The sequence below is a fragment of the Chenopodium album genome, chromosome 7, assembly GCF_948465745.1.
Source record: "Chenopodium album chromosome 7, dcCheAlbu1.1, whole genome shotgun sequence".
NCBI lineage: Eukaryota > Viridiplantae > Streptophyta > Magnoliopsida > Caryophyllales > Amaranthaceae > Chenopodium > Chenopodium album.
Genome location: NC_137840.1, coordinates 78,613,691 through 78,631,230, shown reverse-complemented (window position 1 = coordinate 78,631,230; position 17,540 = coordinate 78,613,691). Strand labels below are relative to the sequence as shown.

Sequence of the window (17,540 nt, the reverse complement as noted above, 5' to 3'; positions counted from 1 at the left end):
TTCTCTCTCCTCCAATTTCTCCATTGCTTTTGCTTTTTACAATTTTTTATTCTTTCATCAACCCCACTACCTCCATATTTTATTACTATCTCTAAATTTCCCTAAAACTCCGCGCATGGAGAAATGGAGTTACCGCGTAGTATTTAAAAACGGAAAGAGTAGTGAAAAAAAAAAAAAAGTGTATTTGGTTATACGGAGTACATTTTAAATATGAAAACACTAGTCAGAAATCTCTGGAGTGCAATTGTTGAAACCCTTAAAAAGGTGAAGATAGAGAGATAAGAGTGATAAAAGAGCGAGTGAGAGATAGAATGTTAACGACGACGAGAAGAACAATCGGTGGAATTCCAACTTCGGTGGCGTCATTGAGCAGGAGGCGGGCATTAGGATTAGCTTTAGCTCCAAAATTCATACAATTAGTATGTTGTTCATCTTTAGCACCAGAAAATTCCAGAAAACTGATTCTTTATTCAAAACCTGGCTGCTGTTTGTGTGATGGCCTCAAAGAGAAATTGTCGGCCGCCTTTTCTCTGTCCTCACCCACAGATCCCCTACACGATGTCGACTTACAGGTAATTCTTTCATTTCATCAATGGCGTTCTCATTTTCTTCTTAGGTTCATCTGACATTTTTTATAATTGAATTGATAGATAAGAGATATTACCACTAATCCAGAGTGGGAGAGGGCTTACCAGTACGAGATTCCTGTTTTGGCTAAGTTACTACCTGATGGTACCGAGGTCTGTATCTGCCATGTCTATTAATTCTCTTTTTTTTTTTTTTTTTTTTTTTTTTTTTGTTTGATCTGTTGATTTATGCTGCAATTTATAGCTGTGTATTGTATTCAAACCTAAATGCAAATTACCTCACAAATTTCTAGAGGAATTTAAACAAATCATCCAACTTATCCAACAACAGATGCAATTAAGAATTTAATTGAGTTACAGCTGAGTTAAAATCTGATTGAGAGATTTTAATTTCAATTTGCTTAACAAAAGCACAAGTATCCTTCATTATTTGATTAAGGGAGAGTTTAATTGAAAAATAATTCATGTTTGTACTTCTACAGAACTAGAATAGTAGTACGAAACTTAGCGAATGACGAAATCTAACAGATTCTTTGCTGACGTTTTAGTTATTCTTACAGGTTTTCATTGAATTCATGAATTGTAACTTGTAAACTACGTTCAATGCTCTCAATAGTGGTTTCTAAGTTTATGTTGCTTCTATAAAAATATGTCTATAAACAGTATTATTGGCATTCGATGGGCTTTGGGGTATAACGGGTATAAGGGATGAAGGTTGGGTATAGATGACATCCATTATCATTCTCCATAAACCGCGGTCATTATTGTTTTGGCACTTAAGTCCCCTTTCTAGTCCTCATTGTGCTTTGATACTCCTAATCCTAGCCACATGCACTATTGCGAGGGCCAAAAAGTATTTGGCACTTCATCAAGTAAAAATGATTAGCTGGGGCAATTTTGGTAAACCTGAGATTGCTAGTAGAGTTGTGGAGTAAGAAGTAAGAATAGGAAGGCTAATGAGCTTATGTAGTAAATAGGGAGAGGTACTATCTTCTTCTTCTTCTTACCTCAATGGAGTACTTGTTATTTATTCCAATTTTGAAATTTCTTATTGCAAGAGGAGGGCATCAAGGACAGGTGGAAGGGGTACTTCGATGAATTATTTAATGGAAGTAATGGAGTTGTGATAGGAGATACCTCTATGAGTGATGAAGAAATCAACATGGAGTATGTGCGAAGGATTAGGAGAGTAGAGGTGGAGATTGCACTGAGGAAGATGAAACCTAAGAAGGCGGTTGGCCCTGATGGGGTACCGATAGAGGTGTGGAGGTGTTTGGGTAAGATTGGTATTGATTGGTTAACAAACCTTTTCAACAAGATATGGACGGCTACAAGGATCCCACAAGATTGGAGGAAGAGCACCTTGGTCCCGGTTTATAAAAACAAAGGAGACGCTCAAGATTGTTCTAACTATCGAGGAATTAAGCTTATGAGCCATACTATGAAGTTGTGGGAAAGGGTGATTGAACAAAGGTTGAGGGCATGCACAAGCATTTCAGATAACCAATTTGGTTTTATGCCTGGGAGATCTACTATGGAGGCAATCCATTTGATAAGACAAATGATGGAGTTTTATAGGGTAAAGAAGAAAGATCTTCATATGGTCTTTATTGATTTAGAGAAGGCATATGACAAGGTGCCAAGAGAGATACTTTGGTGGGCAATGTTGAAGAAAGGTATCCCACGAAGGTATGTAGACCTAGTTAAGGATATGTATCGGGATGTGTCAACAAATGTGAGGACATGCGGAGGGTTGACAAAAGATTTCCCTATTACAATCGGATTGCATCAAGGGTCTGCATTAAGCCCTTTTCTTTTTGCAACGGTTCTAGATGAATTAACTAGACCAATTCAAGATGAGGTTCCATGGTGTATGCTGTTCGCAGATGATATCGTTTTGGTGGATGAGACTAAGGATGGGGTTAATGTCAAGTTGGAGCAATGGAGGCAAAGGTTGGAATCTAGAGGGTTTAAGCTAAGTCGGAGTAAGACTGAATATTTGGTATGTCGTTTTGGCACTCAGAGGGGGACAAGCAATGAAGTGGTGAGTTTGGATGGAAAGGATTTGACCATGAGTGAATGTTTTAAGTACCTAGGGTCGATCATCCAGAAGAATGGTGACATTGATCAAGACGTGACCCACAGGATTAAGTCAGGGTGGCTTAAATGGAGAGCGGCCACGGGAGTGTTATGCGACCGCAGCATTCCCTTAAAGTTGAAGGGAAAATTCTACAGGACTGCCATAAGACCAGTGTTGCTCTATGGTACAGAATGTTGGGCTTCTAAGAAAGAGCATATTAAAAAGATGGAGGTTACGGAAATGCGCATGTTAAGGTGGATGTGTGGAAACACTTTAAGAGATAGAATCAGAAATGAGGTTATTCGCAAGAAAGTAGGTGTGGCGGGCATTGTAGATAAATTAAGGGAAAATCGTCTGCGTTGGTTTGGACATGTAAGACGGAGACCCGAGGGTGCACCGGTGCGAAGAGTGGAAGAGTGGGACCATGGAGGGATTAAACGAGGAAGAGGGAGACCAAAGATGACTTGGTTGGAAGGAGTGAGGAAGGATATGAAGTGCATGGATTTACGTGAGGATGAAGTTTTGGATCGTAAGGGATGGAGGAGAAAGATTTATGTTGATGACTACACGGAATAATCAAATTTGGTTCATGTTAGCCGACCCCACTTTTGGGATTAAGGCTTTGATTGATTGATTGATTGATTGATTGATTGAAATTTCTTATTACTTAAAACCATTATAGTTTTATTATATGGAAAATACTTCCTCCGTTTCCCTAACATTGCAAGTTTGCAACATCAGAATGGGATATGGTTTTAAAAAGAGGAGGGAGATAACGAGGATTAAAGATAGAAACACGTGATAAGAGAGAGAAAGAGAGAAAACATGTACACATACGAAAATGCTGCAATATTTGTGAAACTTTTTAAAATGGTGATCATTACAATATAGTTCATATAAGATGAATTGAACAATTCCCCATTTAATAATGTATTCTCTTATATTGTGGTGTAATATTTCATTCATTTCAGACTAGACACTTTATTATAGGCGATGAAAACTTATCCATAAAAGCTTAAAAATGTTGAAAGCCTCCTTCTATTCATCTAATGTCTGCATTACCTCACATGGTGCTTACATGAAAAAATACTAGCAATGGATTTTAACCCTTCTCTTACATCTTGTATAGGGAGTTGCTTGCACAATCACCTCCGTGAACACTTCTGTTGCATACTTGCACTCAAAAGAAAATATCACTTTCAAGCGTTTCATATGTCCACTCATAATCTTTCTCTTAGGACAAATGTGCTTCTTTTAGCTAGTTGTACCAGTGTGCAGTTGCAGGCATTGTCCAACTTTTTTTCTTTGTGAAATTTACTATAAAATATTGGGTTGATTCATTGGAGAATAAGAGAGATTAAGTGAGATAATTGAGGCTTTGTGCTTGAGAGAGGTTTAATTTCGATGAAATTGTGGAATTTATAAGTTTGGATTTAGGTTGTGGCAGTAATACAATTAATCGATATTTTAGGATAATCAATCTTTCTCTCTTTGTGGATGAACGGAATAATCATTTTTGGTTCATGTAGCCAACCCCACTTATGGGATTAAGGCTTTGATGGATTGATTGGGATTTTGGGAGGAGTTTGAAACAAGATTAAACAAAAAAAGTTCTTTTTTCCCAAGTAAATTGCCAAATTGATGAGAATGTGGGAAAGATTAATGGTGTGTTAAATGGAGAGAATTTCCAAAGTTAAGAAGACTAAGTTACCAAAGTTGATTACATAATTAAACTGATGTGCTGACAGCTTGAACATATTATAAAGAGGAAAAATGAGCCCCTACCATTGTAAGATGTTCATTAGGCTATATACTGTGTAAACATTTGAAAGACGTAGTCATTTAATGATATTTAGTTCTTTTGCTTGAATTGTTTTCAAGGGTTCTTAAGGAATACTTAAAATTTTTGAACCCTTAACATGATTGGCTTCTTTGTACCATGTTGGCAATGTCACAATATTTGTCAATGGGAGCTGAATCTTCTACTACCTCTGGTTTTAGGTAAGTGCCTTACTTTGACTGTGTTCATTGTACTTATACTTCGTACTAACTCTGAATTCTTTTTTTTCAATTATAAAATAAAAAATTACTACTCTCGTTTCGCAATAGGTGCACTGGTTTGACTTGTCTTACTTTTCAACACTACTTTGACCATTAATTTTTGTATACATTAATTAATAAAATAATGAACAAAAATCATAATTTTGAAAACGTACATTGAGACCAATCCAACATTATTTTACATATCAATTCTTAATTTTATATACATGTAAAAAATGTGGTCAATGTATATAAATGAATGTTGCAAAAAGTCAAAGCTTACATTAGTTATAAACAAAAGTTGTATTATGTATACAATTAAGTATCATCATTAGATCAACTCTTTATAATTTTTATAAATATACATTTAGGTATATTAATTGTGTAAGTTATCAGTTATGTGTTAAATCTTAAACATGCCCAATTGAACTTTGGCATCCCATATCCCATGTTTCCCCATATCATCCCTTGGGAATTAATTGGATCTTGATGTAGAGGATATTTGGTAGGGGTGAGCATGGGACGGGTACCCGAACCGTTAGGACTAAAAGTGATATCCATAAGCCGAACCGATAAGTTCGGGTACCCGGACTTCGGGTACCTGAATTTTTGGAACGGTTATCGGGTACCCTATAAAGTATTCAATAGTGATAATTAAACTTAAAAAATTAGTTATTATGATATTTTTTAACACTAATTAACAACAATACCACATGATCTTGACCAAATTATTAATAACATTACTAATTATTGATATTTATAGTGATTATGAAGTAATGTAAGAGTTTAAATATTGAAAAGATAGATTTAAGTAGGAAAAAAAACAAAATAATTGCTTATCGGAACGGAACGGGTACCCGTTAATTTTAAAATAATACCCAAAAACCATACCCGATAAGAAATTATCGGAACGGGTACCCGAACCGTTATGGTTATCGGATCGGGTACCCTAATTTTCGGAACGGTAACGGAACGGGTTTTCGGGTAGTTTTGCTCAGCCCTAATATTTGGTATGCACACCTATGCAATCGTTTCCTTCATACTACCACACATCTCTTGTACGTGCTAGGTGCATGATTTTACATCTTCATCATCATCTCTTTTGCTCTTCCTATAGTTGTTCACCTCTTTCGGTGATCTTTCGAGTAAATCAACAGCAGAATTTTGGGAATTTTATGTCATTACCCTGATTTGTTCAGCTCTATCATTGCCATTTCTTGATTGGCTCTTTTTCCAACTTATCATCATTTAGCTTGGGCATTTTGGAAGTCCAATAAATATATATCTTACCTACATTATTAGACTTAATAATTTAAAATAGGAAATTTTATTGAATTTGTTATTCTCTAATGTACATTTATGTGAATCTATAATACTTAATTGATATATATAAACTTCAATGTGGGGTTTTGTTAGATTCGTCTCGTTTTTTTGTTTCTAAATCTATATTTCTTACTACGTATATTTTTTTCTAATGTGTACTTAGAGATATGTTGTTACAATATTGCATTGAAATGTTGTATATAAAAGAAAACGGAGTGAGTGTTGTTTATTTGTTCTTGGCTTTTCAAAGGTTGATACCCCAACAACAATTTAATTAGGCAGTCATTCTAAAGAGGAATGAAGGATCAGTAATGCTGGCTGGCTTCCCCTTTCCTTTCAAGGCTTCTCTTAATCCTTTGACTCACTGTGTTGTATGGAGTACAACCCCCCCCCCCCCCCTCTCTCTCTCTCTCTGATTCTTAGAATCTCCTCATCTTTGTCATATTGGTCTTATTGTTGGAATGTTGGTACTTGGTACTAATTATATTTAATATTGTCATTATTTTTACTGGTGCAGTATTCTTTTAAGAGTTCCTAAATATTCTTGTAAGACAATGTTTTTTTTTCCCTAATGCAGGTAACACTACCTAGATTATCTCCCCGACTTGGTGTAGAGGTCATTCAACGGAAAATAGGAGAAGCGTTTAGGCATTAACAATGTTTTGGATGCTTGACATTTAGATGCTTATGCTTTTAAAGCACCATTTATCTATTTTAACAAGTATCTGTGGTTTTTTTGGGGGGTATAATTTTTGTAAGCTTTGTATCAAACTCCTCAGTAAGAAGCTTTGTCTGCTTTACAGCTTGCTTTGTTGCTCGGTATATGCTCATCAATTTGATCCACTTTATTAATAAGCAGTTCTATTGTCTTAGTAAGTGTTTTTTTTTTTTCAAAAAAAATTACTTCGTATTTGTTATTCCGATTTCACTTCATTGAGTAAGAAGGGAGAGAGCAAGTATGCACTGTAGAGTAAGCGAGAGAAGAAAGCACTAGTGAAGGATTTGGCATTAATAACTCAACTTTGGGAATTTGGCCTCGGCAACATAAGGTATGTAAAACGTGCCTTTAATTTTTTTGTATTTGTATAAAATATGTTGATTTCATCATATCAATGCTAATTGCTCAATTTTGTATTAGTAAGATTGGAGTTCAGATTAAAAATTTGATTTGAAATCGGTTAATTTTTTTTAATCTATCATGGTTATTGGGGTTGACTTTGCATAACATTACAAAGAATGCTCATAATGAGGGTCTCTAAGCTCTATGAAAGCTAAACTTGTTCATTGAACTAGTGGGTTTTTATTTTATTTTTATATAATTGTATTTTATTTTATTTTTTGTTAAGAAGGGTATGCATTATATTTGGACATAACTTGTGTAATTGCAGGGGGCAAAACACGTAAGCCGACCATCTGACTTTCCCTATCTTGCTCAAAGTGGGAACTTTTTCAAAAGCTTTAGTGTAATGCTGAGGTTATTATCCTTTCAAATGATCAAATATCGTTGCATAAGTAAAATTGTGGCATGATTTTACTAAAAGACTTTATAATTTTTGGGTCATTTTTTTTATGATTCCATCAAGGCCTTCAATCCTGGTAACTCAATAAAAATCTTGTTAGAAGAAATGTGACATGTCAAAAGTTTATTAAGATGGGAGGGAAAGTGCAGTTAATCGGGGTAAAGCTAGAGGGAGAAACTCATTCAATAATTGTCATGTCAAAGCTTTTTCATTCGGAGTGGTCTAATGCATTTTAATGCTTAAGGTTTGTATACCTCTTCAACATGATGAAAAATTGGTGCATAATTAAAAAGAAGTTGGCCCTATGTTTGAAACTTTATAGAACTTAATTGTGTTCAATTCGCATCAAGCTATTGTTTCACAGACCACTTCTGCTGCCCTTTTCATCATGCAGTGTAGGATGAAAAATTGCTAGTTTTGATGTTAATGCTCCCCGCGTATGGGCCTAGAGGCGATAAATAATTGCAGCATATGATAAGAAAGGCACAATTGCTGTAGATGGAATGGGAAGCAATCCTAGTCTGGGTTTGGGTTTGTAGAACCTAGGGATTGAGTAGATCCTGTGTTCTCATGCAATCATGCTACAAGTGTCATACTGTGTATAAAGACTATGGCCCTGTTTGGGAGAAAGCTGATAGCTGAAGCTGATTGAGTTAGTTGATTTTGACTAGCTGATTTTATTAACTGATTTGACTAACTTATTGTATTAACTGATTATATAAAAGTGTTTGATAAATAGCTGATAGCTTAAGGTGATTGAGTATGTGAAATGACCAATAAGCTAATTGTAGGGTAGGTAGTTTAGATAGGATTTTAAATTAAATGAGGCTATAAGTGTCATTTCACAATAATTAATGAATAAGCTAATTGAAAAAGCTCCTAAAATGAGTTTTTTCAAAAAGAGCTTATTTAGTGGAATAAGCTTGTTTGACTAGTCAATCAGCTAAAGTTAGTCAAATAAGCTAATATACCCCCAATAAGCTTACTACCAAACAGGGCCTATAAATAAGGAGCTTGAGCTTTTAGTTTATTTGGTTGAATGAACTGAAACTCGAAATTGTTGCTAGTTGCAGACTAGGCCAGTGAAGACTTGTTGAGATTGTGAAGAAGAGAGGCCAATCCTAATTATTTCTGGGCACTGCTGCACTGGTCAGAGAAGTGTTGCCAGCTAAATTGCGCATGGGAATGATGAAAGATATCCCAATCACATCCGTAAGTTTCCAGCCCAGGTAAAGAAATGTGAAGGGAATATTAATTTTGGGAAAAATATATAACTGTAAGAGAATGGCTAGGAGCAAAACGAGAACTACAGTATTTAGGTCATGTTTAGAATACTGTAAGTGGAGAAGGAAATAAATCTGAGACGAAAAACAAGTTTCTACTTTCTAGGTAAACAATGTGTATGATGCTCAATTAACCCCCCCAACCCCCTCCTCAACAAGAACTACAGTATTCAGTAGGTCATGTTTAGAATACTGTTTCAATTCAATCTCTTCACTGATTGAAAGTATTTATTTCCCACATTTGTTTAACGTAGATTGTAGAACAAAGTGAGGAAGTTAGACCCATTGAAATTCTACAATTTAGCATCTGGTGCTATCTACTGCCAACTCTCTGCTAATGTATCTATTTTCTGCAATTTACAGTAATCTACATGCAGAAGATTTTCAGGCCTTCAGCCTTCACAATTTTAACCTTTTTTTTTTTTTTGAAATACACTTCTAAATTTTACTTTTTACAATTTGTTTTGAGACCTCTCCACAAATTATGCAACCCGAGTCTTATACTTCTATGTAGTATTTTAATATAAATTTATTTATGTGATTAGAATGTCTAATTTTTCCAAGAGATTTATTTTCTTTTCATATTTTACTAATGTTTGATTTGGAACCTCCTATTGACAGTTGACGTAACAAGCTTAATAAGAGGAAGACTTGCGACAATTTAGTATAGTAATTTTTTTGGGTATATTTGTTTTCAGATTAGATATTATCTCTACATGATGTTACTACTTAGATGACTATCAAGTATCTATTACCTCCGTTTCATATTATTTGCAACGATTTGATGTAAAGTAGAGAGGAAAAATATTTAATTGTTGCAAATAATATGAAACAGAGGTAGTATATGGAATGGATGAGCAAACGCATATCAGAGGCAATTTGGTAACTCTGTGCTTAGTGTTTTTTTTTTTTGGGACGTGGTGCTTAGGGCTGTTGAGAAAGCATTATTATGATGAAGAGCAGATGTATGCAAAATCAAAAGTGAAGGGGCATTCAAGGAGGACAGTGATGATTTATAGTTTTGCTGCCATGGTTCTCAATGGTGCTTCTTCCAGTTGGTTTACTATGTGGCTAATATATGATGAAGTGCATTTTTTAGCTAAATCTTATTAAGTTTTCTCATTTGAAAAGAGCAGGTAATGTAGTAGCTCACCATGTTGCACAGCGGAATACTAATAGTTGCTCTAAAAGAGTGTGTATGGCTTGTTTTCTCTAGGTCTTTTAACCTTAACTGAATTCCTTGATCTTATTTGATTAATATAATGCTCTATAAAAAATAAAAAAATTTATCAACAAGCTTTGCTTTATTGTTTTTAATTGGTAAGATACGAAGGATGCCCCAAAAGGGGGGAGGGTGAGGATTGAACCCCCATCACTCGGGGGAAGATGGAGGGACTAATCATCACAAGCTTTGCATTGTGCCTTAGAGAAACCATTTAATCTTTTTTGTTCCCCGCTTTTTGCACATTTTTTATGCACACATTTAAAAATAAACCTATGCAATTGCAGATGATCGTATATTTGTGATGCAAAGTATAATAAGAGCAAAGATCAATTGATAGTTTCTTTAGAAGAAATGAGAATTGAATCACGACAGTGGAAGCACATACTAAAAATAGTTTTTTCCAATTAAATTTAGGGAAGTGATACATATAAGAAAGAGCTCAACAAAACCCATAATCCCCGTGTGTGAAGGGGGAGGATTCTAATCATTCTATGCTAAATAAATTTCTGCTGGGGCAAAACTAAAAAATCTATCAACTCTAGTTCTCCTTTGAAGAATGAAGAACCTTCCCCTTAACTTAATTTTATCAGACTCGGAAATGATAACTATATAAGTTTCCTCTTCTGAAAGTAGCGCTTCAGATGCCACACCTGAAAAAGTGAAGCCACAATACCCACGCTGAGGGACATAATACTCAACCAGGCAACTCTAGCGTTGGTTTTTTCACTCACTTCCCTCATTTCTGCCTCCCTGTGCAAATTCATTCAACAATCCAATGTATCAGCTTCAGTTTTTACATTGTTGTATCAAAAAATTTCATAACAATGAACAATCTTGGCGCAACATGAATAGATACCAGTCTTTATTAAAAAAAAAAACAAAAAAAAACCAGGCCTATCACATTAGACAGCAAGCTATTAATTTAACAGCAGCAGACTTCACTAAACTATTAGGATTAATCCATGTTGTACCCGCATTAAAGCATAACTGTACGGTGGAAAGTTAGCAATAAGAACAAGACTAGTGAATTCAATTAGTAAGCTAGCGAAGACTGAATCACTGAAGAGCATATGAGGATATAAGTGGGTGCAGATGGATGTGGAAACTGGAAAGTGGGTGTAGAAGTACCTGTTCTTCAGATAGAGTAAATTCTGATGAATAGATTCGACTGCAGATTCAAGTTTCCGAAACTCAAGTTCAACACCCTAAATAGAGAATGAAACTCTGTTAATTTTTAGTTGCAATTGTGAGACATAAAAAAATTCCATCGTTGCAACTAAAGTAGTAGAATAGGGAGAGGTGGAAGAGTAATTGCCTCAATATGCTCCTGTTTGGCAACAGAATCCCAATCTTTGGCAGCAATCCCGATTTTCCAGTCAAGATTGAGAGTAGCAGATTGATGATTACCATCAACCCAGAAACAGGCAACATAATTACCAATCTCAGTAGTCGTAAAAGCAAACTGACCATGAGTCACATTTTCTTTGTGGTACAGATTGTTGCCGTAAGGAGATGTCACCTGTTTTGCAATTTACATCCGTAAAAAACCATACAACTGAAATTAAAATCCAAGAATAAAAAGAAAGAAAGAGACCTTAGCCGAAACAGTGGGAGACGCGTGACCTTGTTCATCGATAATAACATAATCAGCAACGACAACAACATTATTCAGGATCTCCTCAGAAACGCACTTAGTTCCTGTACTTGGTAGATTCAGCCATATTCCCTCCGTAAATCGGCTACTCATCAGCAGCATCATCAAGCTCATGATTATTACACACCTACCCATCTCTCTCTCTCTTTTATCTCTGTAATGTAATCTGACTACTAAATTATTGATAGACTTCCAGAAAATTGATTGAAAACCTTCTCTGTTTTCCCACGCTCCCTGAAGCTGCGCGTTTCATATCTCGTCTTCTTTATATCAAACACGCACTATCATCCTCCGTGGCGTATCTTTCTCCAATTATACCTTGCCACGACTCACTTGCCACGTCTACGTGGCCGCTAAAACACTTTTTTTCTTTTTTTTTTTTAAGAAACTAAGTCCTATCACTTTGACTCTTCAAAACCCTCTACGACTCTACCCCTAGAAGAACTCGGTTGACTATTTTAAGATTAAGGAGCAAGATTTCTTTCAAAAATAGTGTTTTTTTTTCCTTTTCTTTTTTCACTGTAAAGAGAGTTGCATGAATGACTCCGTCCAAGAGATTTGAGTTAAGTTATAAGCCGTATCACCCTTAAAAATTTTAACTAATTAAAATATCGGATACTACAACTCTCGTTGCTGTAATAGTGTAACACAGACTTGTTATATAAGTGGGGTATAAAAAAAAAAAGTCGAAAAGGTAAGAGAGAGATTGTGAAGGGGTTCCTAGGTATAATGTAGACAAAGAAAAACAAAAGCTTAAAGCTAATTAATAGTTTAACACTATGAGGGTATTGGATAAGAAATTAATAGGTAGAAACATTAAAATAAATTGCATATTACTTCATTATATAGTAGTTGCAACTTTGAGTAATATTTGTGAGACATAAAAAAAATACAAAGTTGCAACAAATATGTAACAGAGGAAGTAATTAAATCGAACGATACGTTGACACGTAATTTTAACGTGCATTTCCATATTAATACCACTTTAGGAATATTTTAAATACTTATTAAATATCCCAAAGACATTCGTTAGTAAGATCCTTAAACTTATTACTCCATCCATCCCAATATTGATTTGCATTATTGCATAAAATCATCAAATTATCTTAAGGCACATTGTACATTCATATGAATTATTTAAGTGTGGTAATTCATCCCAAGTGCATTAGATTACAAATTTAATACCATTATTGCTCTTTTTTTTTTTTGTGAACGGTATTGCTCCCTTGCTTTTACAAATTACTTTAAGTGCATTTTTTGATTGATGATTTATTATTAGACCAAATAATTATGAGCACAATGTAAAAAAAAATGGAACATTTTTTCCAAAGTATTGACAATTCCGTGCAGTATGATTGAAATAGGAACTTTTAATTCATATAATTGAAAAAAAAAAATGGTATGCATTGTTTCACAGTACAAATTGAACAAAATAGTACAGCATTCATTGTTTCACACAATTTGTATGAAATAGTGCATAGTATACCATCACAGTTATATGAAGCCATATGATGGACTGAATCAATTCCTAATTTCTTGTGCAATTTTTTTTTCCCTTTATATTATGTTTGGTAAATTTAATTTTAGGGATGTTGATTAAATTTCATTAATCAATCAAGTAATAACAATAAAGGAGAGAAACATGAAAAGGAGAAGGGGTAATATTGGGTTTCTGAGAGGGATGTGTTAAGTAAAGAGAGGTTAGGCTTATCAATCATGAAAAACAAAAGTTAGAATTAGAAAGAAATAAAAGATAATTAATACTTCCTCAGTTTCTTTTAAGTTGACACGTTTCTTTAGTCACGTTTGCCAATGCACTAATTCAACCATCCTTAGTTTCTTTTTAGTTGATACGTTTCTTTAGTCACGTTTGCCAATGCACTAATTCAACCATTAATATCTTTAATTTACGATAAGCAAAAATTATAAAAAGTTGATATTTAGAAAATATTTATCGTGACAATTCTAAGTAGACCTCACATCACAATCACAAAACATGTTCAAAGAGAACTAGAGAAGTGTGTGAATACTGAATAGTGCTAAAGTCAAAACGTGTCAAGTGTCAACTAATAAAAAACGGAGGTAGTACTAAACAAAACACATTAATATATTTCTTTTATCTTATTCATTATTTTCTACCAAATGTAAGGCTATATTTCTATGGCGAACCTGATCTCAGCTCAAATGGTCAGCTTGATGTTGCTTAAAGGATGTCACAAATTTGAGTCTCACTTAATGCAAAAACTTTTGTTGGGACACTGACTCGCCAAAACCTAGTGTGCAACTCGGGTCGGATCCGGATGTGTTTGGTGAACCGGGTGGGGCGAGGCATACTCAAAAAAAAAAAACAAAAAAAGAATTTGATCATGCCTTTTAAGAGTCATGGTAGCCTCATGGATCCTACATAAGGTTACCTAGTCTAATAACCACCCTATTTATAACCTAGAGGTGATCAACTATGGCTCGCTAGACCGAACCAAAAGAGTGCGGGTTTTGGCAAGCCTAAAAATACATGTGTAGTTAAAACTTGAACCCAACTCAAAAAACCCTAAAGTCCAGTTTGGCCCAATAAGTGCACCACTTTCTTTTACGGGTTTGAGCATGAGATTTGATGCTAAGACTTGCCTCGATCCAACCGGAGTTGATCACCTCTAAATTAACCCATGCAAGTTTGAGCCATGTCTAAGTGTTTAACTCTCTATCACTTGAGTTTACTCAATCAAATGCCTTATCTAAGCTAAATGAATACATATAACTTTCCTAAGAAATTACCTTTTCCCAATTCTAAACAATCAACATCATTCCATTGAAGCCTTTTTTGCTCCCCCACCTATAACATGCTTTCATAGTTCATACATCTCCATCCATCTAAATGATTGCCTGAACTATAATTGATCTTGAGCTAACCAACAAATGCTTGAATCAACTGGTAGGAGAGTTGTTCTAACTTAACTAAGGTTTTGGACTTTAAACTTGGAAAAACATGTTGGGAGAGCTTTCCCATAAATGGGGCCTGACCAATTCGAATCTAGAGTCGAGTCTCATGAGCTCTAGATTATTTGTATACTTGCATAATGAACCTAAGCTTGAGCTACTCTTTTTTGTAGGTAAAAATAAATAGTCTCATAAGCTCTTATTACTTGTATACTTTCATAATGAACCTAAGCTAGAGCTACTCTATTTTGTAGGTAAAATTAAATACGAAGTATGGTACTTCGTACGTCTCTCACCTTAGAAATGATGATGCTTTTGGAGTTATTGATAGACGAGAAAGTTTTTACTGCTTTAACAACTAGACAAGGAGAGAAATGAGGCTTCGATATGCTAAGAACTTCAATTGATATACTACGTACAAAAATTTAAATATGAAGAGTAGAATAGGTTAAAAAATAAGCCAGTAAATATTATCAAAATGATAATGGGCAACCCACTTATAAATCAAAATAACTCCACGATAATTCATCAGCTTACACATTTTCTTTAGAACCCAGAGTTCTAAGTATAGGCATCTCCCTTACAAAATCAGGGGAGAAAACAAAAATAGGAATATAGTGTGTTTCTTATACAATCATAATAAACCTCCAAATCCTATCATATATTACCTCAATAAAAATATGCCTGATATTCTTGGTTAGCTATAAAACATCTAGGCATCAACCTGAAAAGAATCAATAAAAATAAATCTATCATTACAGTGTATGACTAAATGTATAGTTACAAAAGCAGGAAAATGACCAGTAAACAATGAAAGTGGAATCACTCATATTCTTATGATATACTTAGCAATTCTTAATTTTTAAAAAAGCTCATGGACAAATTTTTTAAAGTTGATAGAATTACCTTCTCGAATATAGCTTTAACTTCCTCAAAAACAACATCTATTGGCTTTGCTGCATCAATCTACAAGATAGTGAAGAGTTCAACGGGTTAGATTAAACAAGCCAGGGAGCGAGTGAAGACGAAAGAAGAAGAAGAAAAGAAAAGGAAAAAAAAAAAATTTGTTAATTTGACATGGAAAACAGAAATTACCCTTCTAACTTTTCCAAGATTGTCATAGTACTGAATTACCGGGAGACTGGATTCCATGTATACCTTGAAACGCTTCCTTATAGTTTCAATATTATCATCTTCTCTTCCCTTGATACCAATTAATAGGTAATGATAAAGCAATTGGAAAACAGGTCAATAAGGAAAGAGATGAAAAATAGATGAGCTAAAAAATCGAAGAGGCCATGTTTCTCCAACCTGGTTTCTGTTAAGCAGGCGCCTCTCCATCTCCTCCTCTGAACAATCAAAAAACAAAACAATTTCTGGCACTATTCCTGTCTGTAAAAACACAAATTAGAAAATAGATTCAAAATACATAAAAACTAAGAGTACAGAAAATAACTATTACTGAGAAGCCTTACAATAGATTCAAAGGATGCGCGATTCTCCTCATTGCGAGGAAAACCATCAATCAGAAATTTTTCATTGCCACTTTCCTGAATAGCTTTCTGAAGAAGCTTAATAGTCACCTCAGCTGGCACAATCTTTCCCTCCTTGATCATGTTCTGGATCATGGTACTAGAAAACCAGACAGTGATATGCTACTTAGGTCAATCACAATTTTGATAAAAGCTTAGAAGCCAATATGATAACAAATTTGATCTCACTCACAGAACCAGATTAGATCTCAATGCTAAAAAAAAAACAATTTTAAAAGACAAAAAGAATACCCATTCTCAGAACCAGATTTGATTTCCGCTCGTAAAAGGTCGCCAGCACTTAAATGAGTGTACCCGAAATTTTGGACGATATTAGTGCACTGGGTGCCTTTGCCACTGCCAGGGCCACCTGCTCATGTAAAATCCTAACTAATTAGATGATCTTTCAACAATAAAACTACGTTATGCAATTCAAAAGATATTGTAGTATGGAAGCGAGACAAGTTACCCAATACAAAAATGACGGTAACCTTCTTTCCAGATTCCTGCAACATCCAGAATTCATTCATCATTATACTTAAAATGGAGACAAACACACACCTTTAATTCAATTTCCATATTGTTATTACCGTGTTTGTAGTGTCGGTAACAGATCCCATGTTTGCAGTGTCGGTAACAGATCCCATGGTTTTGATAATTTACTGCACCAATACAAAACATTAGATCTCAGGCCTATCAGAGTTTTTTATGAAAATAAATTTAAATCAATCAAACAAGATTTAACACAATTCTCCCTAGTAATGCCAGAAATTCAGTCGATTTCAGCATTTGATTTATACTAATTGGGATCCAAAAAATCTAACATAAAGTCATTTCCTTTTCAAATTCTCGTTAACAATTATAATGAATGATCAGATCAGATCTCTAATATAGAGCAACTTGATTTTGAAATTTCTGGAAAACAAAACAAACTTAATGCGATCGTTTTATAGATCTAACTTATACACAAGCAGAAACTGGCATCAACAAGATCAGATCCAAAGTAAAAGAACATCAATTTATTCAGAAAATGACATTTACCAGTACCTAAAATTGGGCTGATTAAGAAAAATTGCTGATAAATCGTAAGAGGAATGAGAGAGAAGCAAAATGCAGGGGAGTTTACCAGCGAATTAAATTCAGGCCTGCCGGCGGCAATTGAATCCAAGGATCTGCTTATCTATTTTTTGTTATTTAAATCACGGTATTGTTGATGATGTAGAGGAATTTATTTGTTTATATATATAGGGGCTTTTAAAAAATAAAAAATTAAAAACATTGCTTATAATACCCGCTGATTTGTAACGTTCATAACTGCTTTTCTTTCTTTGTCAACCAGCAAAGTCTCATGTAACCATTTTA

The 17,540-nt window shown here is 34.6% G+C and overlaps 3 protein-coding genes across 4 annotated transcripts; 1 reads left to right on the top strand and 2 right to left on the bottom strand.

Moving 5' to 3' along the window:
* The first annotated feature begins 221 nt into the window (after nt 1-221).
* On the top strand, nt 222-6,835 carry LOC145639809 (uncharacterized). Its single transcript, XM_081691141.1, has 3 exons — nt 222-572; nt 651-740; nt 6,608-6,835. The coding sequence occupies exons 1-3, from the start codon at nt 312-314 to the stop codon at nt 6,683-6,685; spliced, it is 429 nt and encodes a 142-aa protein (XP_081547267.1). The 5' UTR covers nt 222-311; the 3' UTR covers nt 6,686-6,835.
* Nucleotides 6,836-10,440: 3,605 nt separating this feature from the next.
* LOC145639808 (transmembrane emp24 domain-containing protein p24delta3-like) lies at nt 10,441-11,941 on the bottom strand. The gene is made up of 4 exons (XM_081691140.1): nt 11,653-11,941; nt 11,374-11,577; nt 11,187-11,263; nt 10,441-10,808 (listed from the first exon to the last, which is right to left on the bottom strand). Exons 1-4 carry the CDS (start codon nt 11,845-11,847, stop codon nt 10,664-10,666), a joined length of 621 nt encoding a protein of 206 aa, XP_081547266.1. The 5' UTR covers nt 11,848-11,941; the 3' UTR covers nt 10,441-10,663.
* A 3,153-nt stretch (nt 11,942-15,094) lies between these two features.
* Nucleotides 15,095-17,448, bottom strand: LOC145638735 (UMP-CMP kinase 3-like). 2 transcript variants are annotated; one of them, XM_081689734.1, is made up of 9 exons: nt 17,305-17,448; nt 16,769-16,840; nt 16,648-16,684; nt 16,431-16,548; nt 16,122-16,278; nt 15,958-16,038; nt 15,742-15,849; nt 15,553-15,612; nt 15,095-15,370 (listed from the first exon to the last, which is right to left on the bottom strand). In XM_081689734.1, the coding sequence occupies exons 2-9, from the start codon at nt 16,823-16,825 to the stop codon at nt 15,359-15,361; spliced, it is 630 nt and encodes a 209-aa protein (XP_081545860.1). In that variant the 5' UTR covers nt 16,826-16,840; nt 17,305-17,448; the 3' UTR covers nt 15,095-15,358. The 2 variants fall into 2 exon arrangements, with proteins under 2 accessions (XP_081545860.1, XP_081545861.1); XM_081689735.1 differs by having other exon boundaries at nt 17,226-17,366.
* Between the last annotated feature and the right edge of the window lie 92 nt (nt 17,449-17,540).

What these genes read in the sequence shown, in the direction of transcription:
- LOC145639809 (XM_081691141.1), top strand. Translation starts at nt 312, where the DNA reads ATGTTAACGACGACGAGAAGAACAATCGGTGGAATTCCAACTTCGGTG. An exon ending in TACACGATGTCGACTTACAG is followed by an intron (nt 573 to 650) that starts GTAATTCTTTCA and finishes TTGAATTGATAG; the next exon opens with ATAAGAGATATTACCACTAA. An exon ending in TACTACCTGATGGTACCGAG is followed by an intron (nt 741 to 6,607) that starts GTCTGTATCTGC and finishes TCCCTAATGCAG; the next exon opens with GTAACACTACCTAGATTATC.
- LOC145639808 (XM_081691140.1), bottom strand. Translation starts at nt 11,847, where the DNA reads ATGGGTAGGTGTGTAATAATCATGAGCTTGATGATGCTGCTGATGAGT. An exon ending in CTCCCACTGTTTCGGCTAAG is followed by an intron (nt 11,578 to 11,652) that starts GTCTCTTTCTTT and finishes ATTGCAAAACAG; the next exon opens with GTGACATCTCCTTACGGCAA. An exon ending in CCAAACAGGAGCATATTGAG is followed by an intron (nt 11,264 to 11,373) that starts GCAATTACTCTT and finishes TTCTCTATTTAG; the next exon opens with GGTGTTGAACTTGAGTTTCG.
- LOC145638735 (XM_081689734.1), bottom strand. Translation starts at nt 16,825, where the DNA reads ATGGGATCTGTTACCGACACTGCAAACATGGGATCTGTTACCGACACT. An exon ending in TTACCGACACTACAAACACG is followed by an intron (nt 16,685 to 16,768) that starts GTAATAACAATA and finishes TGGATGTTGCAG; the next exon opens with GAATCTGGAAAGAAGGTTAC. An exon ending in GCGCATCCTTTGAATCTATT is followed by an intron (nt 16,039 to 16,121) that starts GTAAGGCTTCTC and finishes GTGTTTTTACAG; the next exon opens with ACAGGAATAGTGCCAGAAAT.